This window comes from Rhinolophus sinicus, chromosome 14, assembly GCF_057876585.1.
Source record: "Rhinolophus sinicus isolate RSI-liver-muscle chromosome 14, RSI-T2T, whole genome shotgun sequence".
NCBI classification, from domain to species: Eukaryota; Metazoa; Chordata; class Mammalia; order Chiroptera; family Rhinolophidae; genus Rhinolophus; species Rhinolophus sinicus.
Window position 1 is genome coordinate 58,078,606 of NC_142514.1, and position 19,575 is coordinate 58,098,180.

The 19,575-nt window shown below is 38.9% G+C and overlaps 1 protein-coding gene across 1 annotated transcript in view; it reads left to right on the forward strand.

Annotated features, from left to right (window-relative positions):
* The first annotated feature begins 14,688 nt into the window (after positions 1 to 14,688).
* The window catches only part of PTGFR (prostaglandin F receptor), a 33,745-nt gene continuing 28,858 nt past the window's right edge, over positions 14,689 to 19,575 (forward strand). Inside the window, exons 1-2 of the mRNA XM_019743318.3 lie at positions 14,689 to 15,145; positions 16,593 to 17,461. Coding sequence (XP_019598877.1) covers positions 16,664 to 17,461 — 798 coding nt within the window. The 5' untranslated portion in view covers positions 14,689 to 15,145; positions 16,593 to 16,663. The remainder of the gene's footprint in view (positions 15,146 to 16,592; positions 17,462 to 19,575) is intronic.

The following is a 19,575-nucleotide window of genomic DNA, read 5'->3' on the forward strand; positions in this document are numbered from 1 at the left end:
AAACCCTAAAGGCTCCACCAAAAAGCTATTAGAAACAATCAACGAATACAGTAAAGTTGCCGGCTACAAAATCAATGTACAAAAGTCCATTGCATTCCTATATAGTAACAATGATATCTCAGAAAAAGAAATACAAAAAACAACTCCTTTTGCAATTGCAGCAAAAGAATAAAATACCTAGGAATAAACTTAACCAAGGATGTGAAGGAGCTATATGCTGAAAACTATAAGACATTTTTGAAAGAAATTGAAGAAGACACAAATAATTGAAAGACATTCTATGCTCATGGATTGGAACAATCAACATAGTTAAAATGGCCATATTACCCAAAGCGATATACAGATTTAATGCAATCCCCATGAAAATCCCAATGGCATTTTTTAAAGAAATAGGACAAAAAATCATCAGATTTGTTTGGAACCACAAAAGACCCTGAATAGCCAAAGCAATCTTAAGAAAAAAGAGCAATACTGGAGGTATCACACTCCCTGACTTGAGCTTGTACTACAGGGCTACAAAAATCAAAACAGCATGGTATTGGCATAAAAATAGACACATAGACCAATGGAATAGAATTGAGAACCCAGAAATAAAACCACATAAATATGGACAGATAATTTTTGACAAAGAAGCAAAAAACATGCAATGGAGAAAAGACAGCCTCTTCAATAAATGGTGCTGGGAGAATTGGAAAGCCACGTGCAAAAGAATGAAACTGGACTGCTATCTGTCACCATGTACCAAAATTAATTCAAAATGGATCAAAGACTTAAGCATAAGACTTGACACCATAAATTGCATAGAAAAAAAATAGGTACTAAACTTATGGACCTTGGGTTCAAAGAGCATTTTTTGAATTTGACTCCAAAGGCAATGGAAGTAAAAGCTAAAATAAATGAATGGGACTATATCAAACTTAAAAGCTTCTGCACAGCAAAAGGAACCATGGATAAAATAAAGAGGCAACCAACTGAATGGGAGAAGATTTCTGCAAACAGTGCCTCCGATAAAGGGCTAATATCCAAAATATGCAAGGAACTCATGCAACTCAACAACAGAAAAACAAACAACCCAATTGAAAAATGGGCAGAAGACCTGAAGAGACATTTCTCCAAAGAGGACATACAAATGGCAAATAGACATATGAAAAAATGCTCAACATCACTAATCATCAGAGAAATGCAAATAAAAATCCAATGAGATATCACCTCACCCCAGTCATAATGGCTATCATCAACAAGACAAATAGTAACAAGTGTTGGAGAGGCTGTGGAGAAAAAGGAATCCTCATACACTGTTGGAGGGAATGCAGACTGGTGCAGCCGTTATGGAAGGCTGTGTGGAGGTTCCTAAATAAATTACGAATAGAATTACCATATGACCCAGCAATCCCTCTCCTGGGTATCTACCCCAAAAATATGAAAACGTTTATACATAAAGACACGTGTGCTCCAATGTTCATTGCAGCTTTGTTTACGGTGGCCAAGACATGGAAACAACCAAAATGCCCTTCGATAGATGAATGGATAAAGAAGTTGTGGTATATATACACAATGGAATACTATTCGGTGGTAAGAAAAGATGATATAGGAACGTTTGTGACAACATCGATGGCTCTTGAGAGTATAATGCTAAGCGAAATAAGTCAGACAGAAAAAGCAGAGAACCATATGATTTCACTGATATGTGGTATATAAACCAAAAACAACAAAAGAATAAGACAAACAAGTGAGAATCAAAAACTCATAGACACAGAGAATAGTTTAATGGTTACCAGAGGGTAAGGGGGATGGGGGGTGGGAGATGAGGGTAAGGGGGATCAAATATATGGTGATGGAAGGAGAACTGACTCTGGATGGTGAACACACAATGGGATTTATGGATGATGTAATACAGAATTGTACACCTGAAGTCTATGTAATTTCACTAACAATTGTCACCCCAGTAAATTAAAAAAAAAAAAAAAAGATTTGTAATATTGATTAAAACATAATAGGAAAAATTACAAAAATTTACCTCCATGAACACAATTTTTCTTCCTGAATATTTATCTTGTTGTTAGGGAGGAAATGTTTTCAAGCTAATCGTAATGTATAGTTTTATTTTGCAGTTTTGAACTTCTACTTAAAAATAATTAAAAAATACATTGCTTTCAGTATCATCTCCAGTATCCATTAGTCGTTGATCAACAGTGGTTTTCAAACTGCAAAAAGAAAACAATTGGAATGTATATATTTCAGGTTTTCCTTTGATAAACAATTGAAAATGACATTTTTCCATGGAAGCTTTTTATGTTTTCCCCTTTTTAATGAGGAATAGTAAGCCTCAAGCGTTTTTTTGGAACTCCTGCCCAGCCAATTCCCAGTATTTTAATACTTATTTCTTCCCCAAAGGCACTGATTTTGGGGAGAACAGGATCCTTCAGTTTCAGACTCCTGCCTGGCTGGACCTGCTGCCTGCAGCTGCTGGGAACAGCCTGAATTAAAAGGTCTTTCCAGAGTTTTTGGACCTCTGCTTTATTACTTGGTCTACTTTCTTGGGTTTTACAGTGATGCTGGCTAACATTATTTTTCATATTACCCCATATCTCCCTTTTCTGGAAGATGTCCAGAATCTAGGTTTCAGTTTTAATAAAATTATCTTGAACCTCATAAAAATACCAAAGATAATTTTTGAGTGCTATGAATCATAAAACCTGTCTTCAGTGCTTATAAAGAGAATATGCCGGTGGACAAAGAAATAACAGTTAAGATTGTTAACGTTTCAGTGATTAAAAATCTTTTTCTTAATTGTTATTTGTTGTTTTAAAAAAATGAATTCATTTGAGCCGCTTGTTGTTACTTCTAATAATTCATAGGTGGTTAATTTAGCCAGCACAAGTTTCAGCCTACTGCACCCCTCACTGCACACACATACATGCAAAGTCTGTTTTTGAACTTAGATACCTTGGAACCACCAGGAGAAAGAAAAAGTATCAGCTTATACATACAGTTTTTCCTGAGATTTTAAAATCAAATGTTTTTAACGATTGATCTATACAAATCAACATTTTTGCTCAGACAATTATCAATCTAATTCTAAAAAAAAACACTACAAAACCTCTCTGGACGATTATTTTGAAAATTTGCTTTGTTTTTTAATGCTGTTAAAGAGCTCTTAACATTTAAATAAGTTTTTATTGGACTCTAGAGAGCAGACATTTTAAGAAAGTGTTTATTATATTAGAAAAGCTCATGTTCGACACTGGGAGAAGTATTACAACTATATCCACACATAGCAACATCCTTTGTTATTGAGAGTATTCTTAACCCCTTTAAATTTGTTAGTTCTAAGAAAAGCTATTTGCTTAGTATTATTAGTAATAATAATAAGCACACATTTACGAATGAGCTTTTTTCAGAGGAATTCTTTTTGCTGCTTGACTTTCACTAGTCTGAGAAGTAATTACTTTGTCCTTCAAAGAGACTTAAGAATTGATGGCATGTGATAACTAAGGAAATATTTAGGGGTATTGTATCTAAGTGGTGCATGTGGTTGTCACTGAATATTCCCTAACATTTTTGATAAGAGTGAAAATAAACATTTATTGAGCATTTACTGTAATAAATGTGAGATTAATTTTTCTCCTTACAACAAGCCTATATTGGGAAAAGGAAACCATTTTATAGATTTATTAGCAGTTATTTTCTAGAACATAATACATATCTGGTCAATTCAATTAAACAGTTTTCAATTGAAATAAATTATCAATAGTGTAAACTAGAGGGTAGCCATAGACACAGAGATATCTTCTAGATCAGTTTCAGAACACGAAGCAGTTTAGAAGAATGATATCAGTCAACTGTATATGTGGGTGAGACAAAAGGTTTCCATTGCCTGTGAGTGTAAATATGTAAGGATTCTGCTTGAAGCCCACTGAATTTCAGCTGATATCACTGCTTCCTTTTATTTCATAAATTTCTGATTGATTATTTTGAGGTCAAACTTTCTTAATTTTGCTGAAATAATTTGTTCAGATCGTCTAACTTTTTCACGCAGCCTTTTCAGCACTTCCAAAGAGTACACTTGGTTAACTGTCTAGTTGGTACAAATTCATAATGAACAATCCTGCTGATATCAAAAAAGGTTAGCAACATCATTGCAACAAATTCACGAACTTAATTGTCAGACCTCATATTATGTTATGTTGTGTTGTACTGTGATGTGATGTTATATTAATATATGTACATAATGTTTATGTACACACACACACACACACACGCACAACCTTATTATTTCTGCTTTTCTGGAGAACCTTGACTAATACAGAATCCTAAAGTCTGGCCTAGCCATTTGTCCTCTTTTTCTTTCCTTTGCCTGTTGCTCTCCACTGTGTAGATAAGACATCTGAAGCTCAGAGAGGTCAAGTGACTTGTCCAAGATAAATAGCTAATTCGTGACTGACTTGGCATGTTGACCTATTGACGGATGGGGAGAGAGGAGGCATCAACAATGACTAATATATTGACCAACTAGATATCTGGGATTGTTTGAAGGAATAGAGATGTCAGAAGGTACATATTTTGAGACAAAGTTTTACCCTCATTCAGTTGTGTTTAAAGCATCAACTTTGGCAGAGATGCAGAAGGCACTCAATGTGCAGGAGAGGCATTCTGGAAAGGGAGACATTTCTGTCTGATGATTATCCTATTGAGAATAAAGATTTGATTATGTGAAAGAACAAACTTCCAACATGTGTGAAAAAATCACTTTCCATTTGTTAAGGACACAGCAATCTGACAGCAGCTTTACTCTCCGGTTAGTGATAACTGGCTGTGACATTTTCACAAGATGAGATCCTCTTACTGTCAAAGAAGTCACACTCTGAAAGCCAAGATTTTTTAGAACTTTAAAAAAATATGACAATACAGTGCTTTCAATTTGATTTAAAAATTTTTTTCAGTTGAAAAAACCGTGTCACCACATTAGGGTAAGTTATAACTAGCTTTTAGAAAATGAGATGTGGTGCTTCAACTGTGCCTAGATGTGAACATGTTGCGGAGAATGTGGGTAAATAGTTGCACAGTTCAGGCTAAGAATCACTTTTCTTCTCAGTTTTTTTCCCCCCTGCCTTGTATGTTGAATAATTTGAGAGTATTTTTTGTTTTAATTTATTCAGTCTGTAATTTTGTCTCCACTTCATATTGTCTACAGAAATACAGTTGTTGAGACAAGGGAAAACACAACTGTTTATAGTTATTCAATACATATTAACGAGCATCAACAAAGGAATTGTGCTAAGTTTCATCGAAGATTAAAAAAAGGAAGACACAGCCTCTTTGCCAGTTAGCAGATAGAAAGGTTTTAGTGCCAGAGGGAAAAATTGGTCACTTACCAAATATTTATTGATTGTATGTTATAGCCTAGGCACTAGGCTAGGGGATGCATGGATGGCTAAGATCCATTATTCAATGTGTAGAAGCTGGGAGAAATGCAAAAAGCAGGAAGGAAGTGCAGTTAAAGGTATAAAATAGAAAACTTTTTTCTTTTTTTTTGTAGTCTCTCATTTTGTCATCATATTATTTATTTGCTATTTGATGTTCTAGGTAAACAAAAATTAAAATGGTAAATTATTAGCATGACTTTTTATCAATCATCTCTGTATTGTGCAATGCCAATTCAAATGCAAATATCAGAATAGTTCACTTGTGTGTAGAGTCACCAAACTCACAAAATTTGTATTTTGTGGCTTGTCCTTCAAGGGTGCCTCTAGCTGGTCAGAGACAAACTGAAGACAGAATGAGAAAGGTTGGAAAAAGAGCAGATCCCCCAGGCATGGAGCCAGCTGATGGCTTCCTTAGGAATAGGGGTACTCATAGCTCCAATGCAGACCCTCACAGGCACCCAGGGGTCCCCCTGTGTGATTTGGGGTGCATATTCACTTGGATCTGATGGCTTCTGGGTTTCTCCTCCCACCAGAGAAGGGACTATCTATGTGCAATGCCTCAGCAGGGGATTGAGGCCAGGGGAATCGAACCAAGTATTCCCTATTTCCATGGGCCTACTGCTCCAGCCCACAGTAGACTGGGCAACCACTATAGATCTTAAGCCTCTGTGCCAGGATATTTTCAGTACCTGGATGACAGTGGGTGAAAGGCTTGCCCCTGCCCTGGCCCAGATAAATCTCACCTGGAGTGGCAATGGCAGCAAGTATGCCTGGCCCTCAGATGCCACAGGGTGTGTGCCTGACCCCAACCTTACCCAAGCTCATGGCTAGGCCCCTTCCTAGCTAAAGAGTGGCAGTAGCGATGAGGAGGGGGGTGAGGGAGGGGAGTCTGGCTGGGGTCTGGAACAGGGGAATGGGTGGCCAAGAACCCGTTTCAGGGAGGCACATCCGAATAAGGTGCCATTGTGCAGGAAGGAACCAGAGGTTCTAAGCCCTGGTCCATGCCCCATTGTCCCATTGGACTGTACTTACAAAACACAAATTCAAAAGTAAAATGATTCCAAATTTCAAGATCACACTGGCTGCATGCCTAAGAAGCCAGTCCTATTTTGGAGTTCGGCTTTTTGATATTGTTTCCACAGCTCTGATGGCTCCATCTTTCAGGGAAAGCAGTTTCCTCTTCATGCTGAGTTAGGGGAACAGTGAGCCTATCAATATTGTCCCGTGCAGTCTCTCTTTACTTGGATTGCAGTTTAAGATTAATTTTTAATGTTTTTTTTAAGGGTTGATTTTCTTTACTTTTCCAAGGATGATCTCATTATTCTTCATGGTGGTTTCAGATTTACTTTGGATTTGGTTGCTGTTGGTTTGGATTTGGGTTTTGAAGCATTACTAAAGTGAAGTTCATGTGAAAATTGTAGACAAGTATTGAATGCAGTCAAGGAATCAAGATGACTCCTGATAACCACTTAGCCACGACAGGATATTCCATGACAGCTGCCAATATGTGGACAACCCTGTGTGTCCAACCACAGTGCACAGAGGAGTCTTGGCTGCTTATCATTTTCAGTGAGGCAGTGTGGGCCAGGGCTTAAGGCCAAGGGACTCAGGAGTCGACCAGACCTGGGACTGAGTTCATACTGTACTGTTGTATGACTCAATCCCTTAATCTTCCTGTGCCTCAGTTGCTTCATGTGCAAAATGAGGATCATGGTTTTGCATTTTTTATAGAGTCGTTATAAAAATTAATGGATGTTTATCACGTAAAGTGTTTAGCATGGTATTCAAGACACAGTTCTCGAAAGATGCAAATTCTATATCTGTCATATGCAAGTAAGAACAAAAGAAGTGAAGGAGGCAAAGTTTCTTTGCACAACACTGTCCTTCTTTTTGGCACCCTGTGCTGAAGGCCCTAGTGCCTTCAGGCATTTCTGTGATACTGCACCTCACCCTTTCCCTTCCATGCAACAAACTCTTGCTTGCTAACTTTCACTCTTGTCAAGCACTATACAAGGTTGGATAATTAAGCTCGTGAACTCATCCTACAAAAAGTGCTACATCATTGCTGAATATCACTACAGTCACCTTCATAGTACTCCCCTTGGGAAGCTATGCACTGATGTCAGCACCTCGTCCACCCTTCAAAGCAATTTTTGGAACTCTTTTTCTGGAATGGCTATCAGAGCTGTTGTCATATTCCCCTTGATGTCCTGAATGTCATCAAAATGTCTTCCTTTCCATATTTATTTTATCTTCAGGTAAAGAAAGAAGTCATTGGGGGCCAGATCAGGTGAGTAGGGAGGGTGTTCCAATACAGCTATTTGTTTATTGGCTAAAAACCCCCTCTCAGTGTTGTGTGAGCTGGTGCATTGTGGTGATGCAAGAGCCATGAATTGTTGGCGAAAAGTTCAGGTCGTCTAACTTTTTCACACAGCAGTTTCAACACTTCCAAATAGTAAATTTGGTTAACTGTCCAGTTGGTACAAATTCATAATGAATAATCCCTCTGATATCAAAAAAGGTTAGCAACACCGTTGCAACAAGTTCACGAACTTAATGGTCAGATGTTGTATGTCTTGTGTCCCATCTGCTCAAGGCCATTTAAAAAGATAGTTTACTGGGTGGATTAAAGTTGTTTCTTAATTGAATCCTATATATCTATAGCAAATATTGAAATCAGATAAGTCAGGAAGAAAAGTTCCAAAAGAGCAAATGAGAGCCTGGAAAAGGATGAAGGTGAACTGGAAAGTTAAAAAATAAAGTAAAAAAATAAGAGGTTAATGTTAATAAGAACTAGCATGCCACTCTAGATTTTAAGTTCTTTGAGGGCAGACACTGGGGCTACATGACCTCTACATTTAAATGTCCTTAGCATAATACCTTGCTCATGTTAAGAGCCCAAGAAATTTGTAGAATAAATAACAAATAGTGATAGACACCCAGGTTGTAGAGGGAGTGGCCATCTGTAGGGTCTGGACTGAAGGGAGCTGGGGAATAAACAGGAGGTTTTTAAGAGGGTCTGAACTGCTGCCTGTCCCTCAAAATGAAGCAGAAAGAGCTGAGTACTTCATGGTTTGGGTTGTATCTCATTATCAGCATAACTTTGTGATCTGGGGCAAATAGTGTATGCTCTCTGGGCTTGGTTTCCTCATCTCTCCTCTGTATCATGAAGATCAAATAACTACCTGCTGGTGTTAATGTGGGCACTAGCAGAGCCTGTCACAGTGCTGGGCACAGGACAGGAAATCAATAAATATTATCTTGCTATTCTGCCTCTTTCCAACCTTTCCCTTCTTTCTACCTCCCAGACTTTCTTTTCTACCCTTGTCACGAACAGTTAACAAAAACATTAGTGCTAAAAAAGTGCCACCATTGGTCTTGAATCTTGTGAAAGAATGTAGATGGATTATTGCAAAACTTTTTGCACTGGAGGGAAAACAATACAGGCATCCGTTCTCCTGGTGGTAGGATTAGCAGCAACAAACCGTGTGTGTAAAGGACAGCACTTTATGATTTATTAAACCCAGAGGCAATACAAAGAGTTGGCGTGAGTATGGGTTTTGTGGGGAAACAGACTTGATTTTTGTCACATGAGCTTGCCATCCTAACCAGGCAATTTATTTCACTTCTTTGTGTTTGGGTTTCTAAATCTGTGCTCCTTTCCCTCCCTCCCTCCCTCCCTCCCTCCCTCCCTCCCTCCCTCCCTCCCTCCCTCCCTCCCTCCCTCCCTCCCTAAGCAGCTCCGCAGCATGTGCAAGATGCTGGAAACACAATGGTGATGACAGATGTGCAGTTAGCACGATGTGCAGAAAGCACACTAACTTGTGGGGTGTTCAGCCCTGAAGCTTGAATAGGGGTCAGGCAATGTGTGAAGGTGTGAAGGTAGGTAGTTCAAAATAGTGGGTGAATGAAGGCAGAGAGACAGGTTTCAGTAGTAAGAATGTCAGTGTTGCTGAGGCATAGAGTTCTAGGGGTGAGGAATGAGAGTTAAGCCTCAGGGGAGAAGTAGCTGGATAGAGTAGGAAGGGCCTTGAAAACCATGTTAAAGAATTCTGAGTGTATCTTAAGGGTGGCAGTAGCGCTTCCTAAACAGTATACTTCCCAGTGGGAGGGACCAAGTCCACTGGGACCCACTGAGCATTTTCTCCCTTCCAGAAGATTCACAGTGCACGATAGTCTCTATTAACATTCTTTGGTAAAGAATTCTGTTTAACAATTGTTTAATAGTTTTCCCAAACCTAATTAATATTTAAAAAAATTAATCTATTCTGAACTGAGGACCCAGAAAATCTGCTTGGGGTAAATGATGAGAAACTGGAAGCCATTTTATGGTTGTAACTTGGAGCTCAGTATAACCATATTTGCATTTTATAAGGATATAGTAATAGCTACCACATATGAAATACCAGGTACTCTTCAAAGCACTCAACTAATTTAATTTTTATAACAAGCTCATGAGGTAGGTATTACTATTTTTTACATTGTTGAAATGAGGAAACTAAGGCATAAAAGAATTTGATAATTTCCTAAGGTTATGAAACTAGTTATAAATGGAGGGCCTTGAATATGAACTTGGCCAGTCTGCCCTTGGAGCCTATGCTCAACAGATCAATCTGACTGCATTGGGTCATGGAACAAAATGGGAGACAATTAGGAGGAAGTTGTTGCTATAATTCAGGTGAGAAATAATGGCCACTTGGACTTCATACATTTGTGTAGAGGATTAAATATAACATGATCAAAGTACCTAGTATAGTTTTTACTATATGGTAGGCAGTCAACAAATAAGTTTTGTCATGCATATATGGAAACTTGATATATCAGAGAGGTATATTCCAGATTAGTGGGGGAAGGGAGGGTGTATAAATTTGCTAGGGATGCCATAAGAAAGTACCACAAACTGGGTGGATTAAACAACAGAAATTTATTGTCTCAGTTTTGGATGCTAGAAGTCCAAAATCAAGGTGTTGGCAGGGTTGATTCCTTCTGAGGGCTGTGAGGGAAGATTCTGTTCCAGACTGCTTTCCTTGGCTTATAGTTGGCCATTTTCATGTTCACATTGTGTTCTCCTTGTATGTGTGTCCATCTCCAAATTTCCCCTTTTTATAAGGACACCAGTCATCCTGGATTAGGGCCCACGTTGATGACCTCATTTTAGCTTGATTACCTCTGTAAAGACCTCTCCAAATAAGGTTACATTCTGAGGTACTGAGGGTTAGAAATTCAACATATAAATTTTTGGGGAACATAATTCAACCCATAATAGAGGAATTATTTAATAATGACACCAAAAACATTGGTTATCCATATGGAGAAAAGCCCTAGATCCTACCACACATAATACTCAAAAATCATTATCAGAAAGATTGAAGACTTAAATGTGGAAGGCAAAAATGTTAAAATTTTTAGAAAATATACAGTAGAATACCTTTATAATCCAGGTTCTGGAAGGACTTTTAAAATTTGACATAAAAGTGCCAAGACACAACACAGAAGATGAGATTTAAAATATTTAAATTTGATTACATTAAAATTAAGAATTGTTTATAAAAAATGATAGCATAAAGAAAATGAAAAGGTAAGCTGTGATTTGGAAAAAGATTTTTGTAAAACATATAACTGACATGTTCTAGTATCTAGAACACATAATGAATTAAGAAAAAGACAACCTAGTAAAGCATTGGACAAAAAAGATGAACAGATTATTCCATAGGAGAGGAAAAATGAATGCAAAGGGAAATATAATTTAGGTCCACAATGAGATATCATTTTACAACCATCTGGTTGGTAATAATTAAAAAGCTAGACAATTCCCAGTCTTACCACGAATGTGACTCAGGGGGAACTCTTATGCACAATTGGAAGGGGTGTGAATTGATACAAGATTTAGCATTCTCTGGCAAAGTTGAACAGTCGTATACCCTATGGCACAGTAATTTCATTCTAGTTATATATCCTAGAGAAGCTCCTACACAAGGTGATGAGTATGAGATCATTCATAGTAGAATATTTCCTAAGGACAAAAACTGGAAATAACCCCTATTATTATTGACAGAATAATATTAAAATATTTGGATATCCAAACATTGAGGTATTATAGAAAGAACGTTGTAAATGAATAAACTACTGCATATAACAATATTCATGTATGTTATAAATCTTGCATGAAAAAAGTGAGTTTCAGAAGGTTAAGTTACAGAAGAAGAAAAATTAAATAATATATTGGTTCATCTGCATGTTTATGTGACAAAACAATACAATACAAGAGAATGATGACGAACAATTTAGGATAGTGGTTATCTCTGCTGTGTCTTGGGGAGGGTACAGAGGAGTGGAATGGAGGCAGAAACATACAGATAGATGTAATAATATTACTAATGTTCTAGTGTAGTCCTTGTGATGGAGTGAATTGCTCCCACCACCCTCAAAAGGTATGTTGAAGCCCTAACCCCCAGAATCTCAGAATTTGACCTTATTTGGAAATAGGGTCATTGCAGATGTAATTGATTAAGACCCAGTCATACTGCAGTAGGGTGGGCTCCCTACTTCAATATGAATGGGGTCTTTATAAGAAGATGGTCATGTGAGGACAGACACAGGTAGAATTGTATGTGAAAATGAAGGGAGAGATTGGAGTGATGCATGTACAAGCTAAGGAATGCTAAAGATTGTCAGGAAGTCACCATAAGCTAGATGAGGGATATGAAGCAGATTCTCCCTTACAGCCCTCAGAAGGAACCAACCCTATCAACACCTTGATTTTGGACTTCTAACCTCCAGACTCTAAAAAAAAAAATAAGTTCTGTTGTTTAATCCACCCAGTTTATGGTACTTTGGTACAGCAGCCCTAAGAAATTACTGCAGTCTTAAACTAGGTAGTAGGTGAATGGGTGTTTATTTTACATTATCATTTACAACTTACAAATGTGTTACGTATGTTACTTTTTATGTATCAAGTTGTTATATCATAAAAATAAAAAGACGGAAAGAAATTACTATTATTTTCATTGCTAGTAAATTGGGGCATGTTTCTACTATTAATCTTTATGGGGAATTCCAGGAAAGCTTTTTAGACAGTTTTATTAAAACTATAAAAATCAACTTCCAACAATCCCTTTGATTTTTATCGAGTTTTTATTTCAACCTCAGTGTCAGTGAGTGTCTGTTTCTGTGACTTTCATTACAGTGTGCACGTCTTCTGAGCAAAGTGTCCAGCATCTAATTCTGAATGAAGGTGATTGCCAAGCACCCACCTGTCATGGTATGTTATCTTTTTGCAGACAGGCTGACACTTAACACAAAGGAAATTCTGGACATGTAAAATCACATCAAGGCTTTGAGTATGGATGCCACAAAAGTAAGTGCCTTCCCCTAGCCTAGAAGCCCATTCGAGCAGGGTATGCTTTATTCTCACAGTGCCTGACGCAAAGAAGGTGCTCAAGAAATTTGTTGAATGAAGGTGCAAATGAATAGTTTTATGTGAGTGTCCATTTCTCAGAAGTAACAATACCAACTACCACTGTTCAGAAGAAATTATCAGCTATTCCCTAGCACCCACTAATTTTTTATCTGTTTATTTCCCTCATTTGCTGATTCCGCAGCTCTTCTTCCTTATCTGAGCACTCGTGTGTGTGTGTGTGTGTGTGTGTGTGTGTGTGTGTGTTTCTTTTAAGAGTAGGTAGTTCTTTAATTTCCCGAATTACTACGAATTGTAATATATTCTTTTTAGCTTGAGGAAAGAGGTGTTGGTGCTTTAGAATCTTTTATTGCTACTCAGGTTAAATATACCTTGATTAAGGAATGGATTCTAAAAAACGAACTCCAAGAATATATGCAAATTAGATAATTTATTTGAAAAATGTGGTTTATCTAGTACTTTGAAAACTAAGTTAATATTTTTGAATATGCTACATAATGAATATTATAATTTGACATTGCAATAATGAAAATTTTTATTTTTTTATCCGGTAGATAGAGCTGCTGATGTTAGTGAGGTGCACTAGTGAGAGATGGAGAGTTTTCAAGATCTCGAACTGTAATACTGGAAATGCTGATTGTAACATTGAATTCAAACAGCATTTGATAAGTAACCAGACATGGTACTAGGTGTGGATGACGAAATGAACAAGATCTCTGCAGGAATTCAGTTCAGTGGGAGAAACATAAGTAAACAGATAATTGCAATGTAATGTGGTTAAGAGCTATTAATCATTAAAAGAACGAATAGTGCTCCATGTCATTCATATTTTTACTGTGGTTTATTACATAGTTTTTTTTGTTGTTGTTTTTTTTTGGATACTGGCCATCCAGATATAATATTTCTCTACTAACCAGAATATTTAATTAACCAAATTTTTCAATTCCCTGACCATACCTGAGTAAGACTTTATTTTACAAGTTGTAATCATTATCATTAAAAACAAAAACCACCCCAATACCTACCACAGGGGAAAACTGTACAATTGTTCTTTTCTATAGTTAATGGCTAATTTATTTTATCTTGCTTAAGCATTTTATGATCCTTTTCAATTCCCAGGAATTTAGAGGCCCCTTCTGCTTTTAGAACGGAGAAAAGAGTGTTTATTTCTATGTACTGATTTTTCGCATAGGTGGTGGCAGTATTTTACTAAAATAAAAAGAGCAAAGGTCAGTAATAGATTCCCATAAATGTTTAGCTGGAAAAATGAGACCCAGTTAATAGGTATGGATCAAAACGATATTAGCAAAAAAAAGTTACATTATTAAAATGGCTCAAATCATAATTCCTAATGAAGTAGTGGATATTTCTTGATCGTAAAATGATCTCCACAAAACTTGTTAGGTTCACATCTCTTTGGGTAAACATAGTAGAAATTCTCTCACCATTAGGTTTTTGAAATCTTTAAAACATTACTAATCCCTTACCTGCAGGTGTCCTTCAAGAATTCTTCACATCCCTTTCCCTTCTCACATTATTTAGAAAATTGGAAACATAGTCCAGTCCACTAAGTGACAGTGAATCCTAAGCGGTGACCGTTTCCATTTACAACACGTGGTTTGCTTGAATCCCTGTTTTTAATCCCCTGGATATTGGCCACTAAGCCCTTCCTCAAATATACCATCTTTCTTTCTACCTGCTTTCTTTATCCTCTTCGAGCTGGATTTTGGAATGAGTTCAGTTTGCAGACTACAATCTGACAGTCCAACACGCTGTCACGACAGCTGTCTAGACTTTCCTCAGCTTTCCACATTCCTATTGTGCAACCTTGGAGATGGCGCCTTTAGCTTGAAAATGAGTTTAAAACAAAACTTTTCCCTACGTGGTCGGGTTGCTGAGAGGGCAGCTCAGATGCTGATGGGAGCGGGGGGCGTAGCACTGGGCGCTGTGCCCTGGTCTCTCCTGATCCGGCTCTGGGCTCTTTGAAAAGGGGGCGGGGAGGAGGGAGAAGAGGAAGGGGGTGGAAGTCACTCTCGCCCTCTGTCTCGCCCAGGCTACGAGCGCTGCTAGGTGCTCAGGGATCGAAGGAGGCGCGGGTTCCGCGCTGAAGGAGAGCGGGGAGGGACGCGTGTGGACACTCAACTGGACCTGGAGCGGGAGCCAGACGGGAGGGCGGCGCTGCGCCGGGCAACCTGCAGCGGCGAAGGAGCGAAGCTGAGCGGCTGCGGGCGCACGATGGCTCACGGAGCTGCGCGCTCTTCTGCTCCACCGTGAGTCCTTCGGGGCGGCCAAGGATGAAAAGGTAACCACTCCTCCAACCGCTGGATTCTCATGCGCCTGCCGCCCAACGCTCAACGCGACTGAGGTTTAGCCATCCCATCCCCGGCAGCTGCAGCCGGCTGCCCTGGAGGGCACCTTAGTTTGCGCGTGACAAGTTGGGATCAGATGCCCCAAGTTGGGGTGACCCGAGTGAGAAGGATACTCTGGCTGACCTGTTCCGCTCCTGAGTTGCGGAGTGGGGAGCAGCCAGGTAGAAAAGGTCTCAGAGGAGGGAAGTGGACAAAGGAAGAGACCCCCTTCGCGCCCCGTGGTTCCCTGCCCGCAACACGAGTCCCGCACCGGGGCCAGCGCAGGCCTTTGGCGCCACCCGGGGTGGGAGGAAAACCTGCCCTCTGGCGTTTGAGCAATCGCAGAAAGTTTCAGCAAGTTAGGAGGTTTGGGAAGGATGTTGCAAGCAGTCCCTTGAGGGAGGCGGGGTACTAACCAGCGAAAGTCGAGCGGTGAGTAAGATCTGGAGGAGGCGACTGTCCTCAGGGCGGCTCGTCCAGACCCACCACGGGGGGTACTAGGAAAGGCTGGCTCCAGAATTCCCAGCCTCCCGGAAAGCTGCTCGGGAAACGCCAATCGGATTAGTTTGGGGCGGGGTGGCTGTGGTCCTGGTTATCCAGGGTCTGTGACTCAGGCCTCAACTCCCTAGGGAAAGAGCCACGATAAATATTTCGTTTTGGATATTGCGCCCCTGAAGATCCCCTGTAGCTTAATCAACAGCATCTGGGTAGATGTACCCACAGTGAGCAGGACTCGCCTCCTTTCCTATGGAGACCCAGGAATTCTGCACAGGTGGTAGCTGGGCCAGAAAACCTTCCTACCACCACTGCCTCCTGTGGGTCACTGACACGAGTGGTTTGCTGTTATTTGATGTCAGTCACGTAGTTTTAGAGCTTACTCAGAGAAGCCCCATTTGACATTCGCGAAAGTGACCTTGCTGGTCCACTCTGGCCTCCTCCCAAGTTTTGGAAAAAATTGTTTTGTCTACTTGACAAACAGGTAGTTCATCTAAGGAATAATCTGCAGTTTGGGGAAAAAGCCCATCAGAGAAAAAAACAGAAACTTTAAAAGTTCATCTAGTTATTTAAATAGACTATTATGCTTTTAAAAACGTAGTTGGGTTTTAATCTCACCTTGCTAGTGATTTTGTGAATCTGTGCCATGTCAAGAGATTTATGAGGTGCTCATTTGCAGAGGGGCCATGGAGGTTAATCAAGGAGGCTCACTTTTCGTAGCTTCTTTACGTTGAATATGAAATGTGGAACCATAGGCAGATGGGTGCTGCTTTCAGTACGATGCAACCTTGCTTATGATAGGTCAGATGAATCTGACTCCTACCGCAGGGTGCTGGTGCCCTCCATTCTTAAATGGCAGATGAGCAGTGAGGCAGTGCTCATAATTCTTGTTTCTTTATGCTCCAGACACCTGAACTACAAGCCTGTAAGGTCTGAGAGGGAGATGACTTGAGCGACCAGCTTTTATCTCCACAACAATGTCCATGAACAATTCCAAGCAGCCAGTGTCTCCTGCAGCTGGGCTCCTTTCAAATACAACTTGCCAGACGGAAAACCGGCTTTCAGTATTTTTTTCAATAATCTTCATGACGGTGGGAATCTTGTCAAACAGTCTTGCCATTGCTATACTCATGAAGGCATATCAGAGATTTAGACAGAAGTCCAAGGCTTCGTTTCTGCTTTTGGCTAGTGGCCTGGTAATCACAGACTTCTTTGGCCACCTCATCAATGGAGCTATAGCAGTATTTGTATATGCTTCTGATAAAGACTGGATCCGCTTTGACCAATCAAATGTCCTTTGCAGTATTTTTGGTATCAGCATGGTCTTCTCTGGTCTGTGCCCACTTTTTCTGGGCAGTGTGATGGCCATTGAGAGATGTATTGGAGTCACCAAACCAATATTTCATTCTACGAAAATTACATCCAAACATGTGAAAGTGATGTTGAGTGGTGTGTGCTTGTTTGCTGTTTTCATAGCTTTGCTGCCCATCCTTGGACATCGAGACTATAAAATTCAAGCTTCAAGGACCTGGTGTTTCTACAAAACAGAACACGTCAAAGACTGGGAAGATAGGTTTTATCTTCTCCTTTTTTCTTTTCTGGGGCTCTTATCCCTTGGTGTTTCGTTCTTGTGCAATGCCATCACAGGAATTACACTTTTAAGAGTTAAATTTAAGGGTCAGCAGCACAGACAAGGCAGGTCTCATCATTTCGAAATGGTGATCCAGCTCCTGGCTATAATGTGTGTCTCCTGCATTTGCTGGAGTCCGTTTCTGGTAAGAGCCTAACATTTTGACAATTTCTGCTTTCTTTCATTTTTTTTTTTCAGGTTCAATACAAGATTTGTTGTCTTTTTTTTCCAAAATTGTTAGTCTTGATGGGCAACACTGTTCAATCTTTTAAATACTAGAGTTTACTCCTACTCTAAACTTATTTCAGCACTCACCTCTGGCTCCGAATTATGTTATTTATGACACATGGTTATTTTCTCAGAGGCTTTGAGTTGAAAGTAATGTCTTGCTAACCAGTTCTAACTGTATTATTACTGGCTTGTAGTGCAATATAAAGTAATATTAACAGAAGTAACATAGTCTTAATATACTTATTATGATTCGTTTCTAAAATGTGAAAATAAATGATAAACTCAAATACAATATTGGAATGGACTCCAGTTAGTCTTGGTAGAAAATCACACAGACTTTTGATTTATAAAAAAATGTGTATTAGCTACAGGATTGTTCTAAACACACAATGACCAGGCCTCGCCTTGCAAAGGGAGGTGATAAGCTGAGATGGTTGGATAGTTTCAGTGAACTATATGCATAGGTGGAGAAATCACCAGTTCAGAACCCCAGGAACAATTCCCGTAGTGCAGGGAGTGGTGTGAGTGACAGGAGAGTCAGGAATCCTTTGCTCTGCCCATCCTTATCATTTCATTCCTTTAAAAAAATTGGCTGAAAGCTAATTTGACAGCTTGCTATTTTTATTGGAAATGAAGGCTAAGGTTAAGGAATTATCAACAAATACAAGTCATTTCTATTACTTTCCAGGTAGAAGAAAAATACTTACGATTGATAAGTATACCTTAATTCCCTTAAGCATTTTACTTTGTGATGGAAAGAGTGACAACAAGCAAAGAGAAAAAAAATCCTTCTGTACAAAAAATCCTTCCGTATGGAGCTACTGATTGTTTTCATTACTTTTTCTGTACCAGTGGAGAAACAGGCTGGTATTCAGAGATCGTGATACAGCTGATATACAGGTAGATGTGAGACAAAGGTAAATACAACACAAAGGTTATGCTTATACCCTACATGGTAGTATGAGGGTGCTTGTTACTCATATAGTTTTTCCTAAGCATCCAACAGGCTTATTGTCCAAGGATTGTTGCCAGTGAAGTTTTGATATACAATTCTGATGACCCTGATGCACTGAAAAGTTTGTAAGAGCTGCTGCTGCAGGCAGAACCTATGATAACCAATTTATTTTACAAAATGACTTTTAATGTTTGAATAGGTATTTTTATTCATATTATTTTCTCACCATTTGAATTTAGTATCTTGAATTGTTAAGGCATTTAAATATTTTTTCGTGATCTTCCTAGGAACCCAACCAAGGGGAGGTGAGGCTGGGTCTGTTAGTGGCAAGTCAACATTTTGAGGCCCGTTTGTGGTTAATTTAGGAGGCTTTAGGTGAACTCAAACAGGTCTGACCTGTGCTCATAATATAGTTATTTGAATCTGAATAGCAGAGACCAGTTCTGTCAATACTTGGAATCACTTTAATGTTCATTTTTGAAGAGTTTAATTTATGCCACATCACAAAGGTAATGTCCTTAAAATAATGCTCCTTTTTCTTCTTACACTTTGAATAGAGTAGCTTTCCAAAATAAAAAGTGTGTCTGACTAAAACTGAAATTAATTTGGGGGTTGGAAAGGGAATATGAAGAAGATGAGAAAAGAGGTAGCTGAGAATACAGACGGTGCCAAAAAAATGTATGCACATTTTAAGAAAGGAAAAAAAAAACTATTAAAATTGTTATACTCAATATATACCACTAACAAAAGATAAATACAAGTCATGTGTATACATCTTTTTGGCACCCCTGGTATTTAAAGACATTTTTTAAATGAAGATTGTAGCTCTGGAAAAAACCTGAAAACCATGAAATAGTGAATTCAGTGGGAGACAGATAATGTGGGCAACTGAGGTAATTACTAATGCTTTGCTTTTTGTTTGTTCTAAGTCACCTTTAAAACTGCTTAGTTCTGGCTTTTGACTTTGAGAAATTGGAGTGATAGGCTAACTACTGTAACATTGTGGAAGGCAGCAAATTTCACTTTTGCCATGGCTAGTTTGAATTTATGTTTTTCTCTAATGTCTTTTCCTG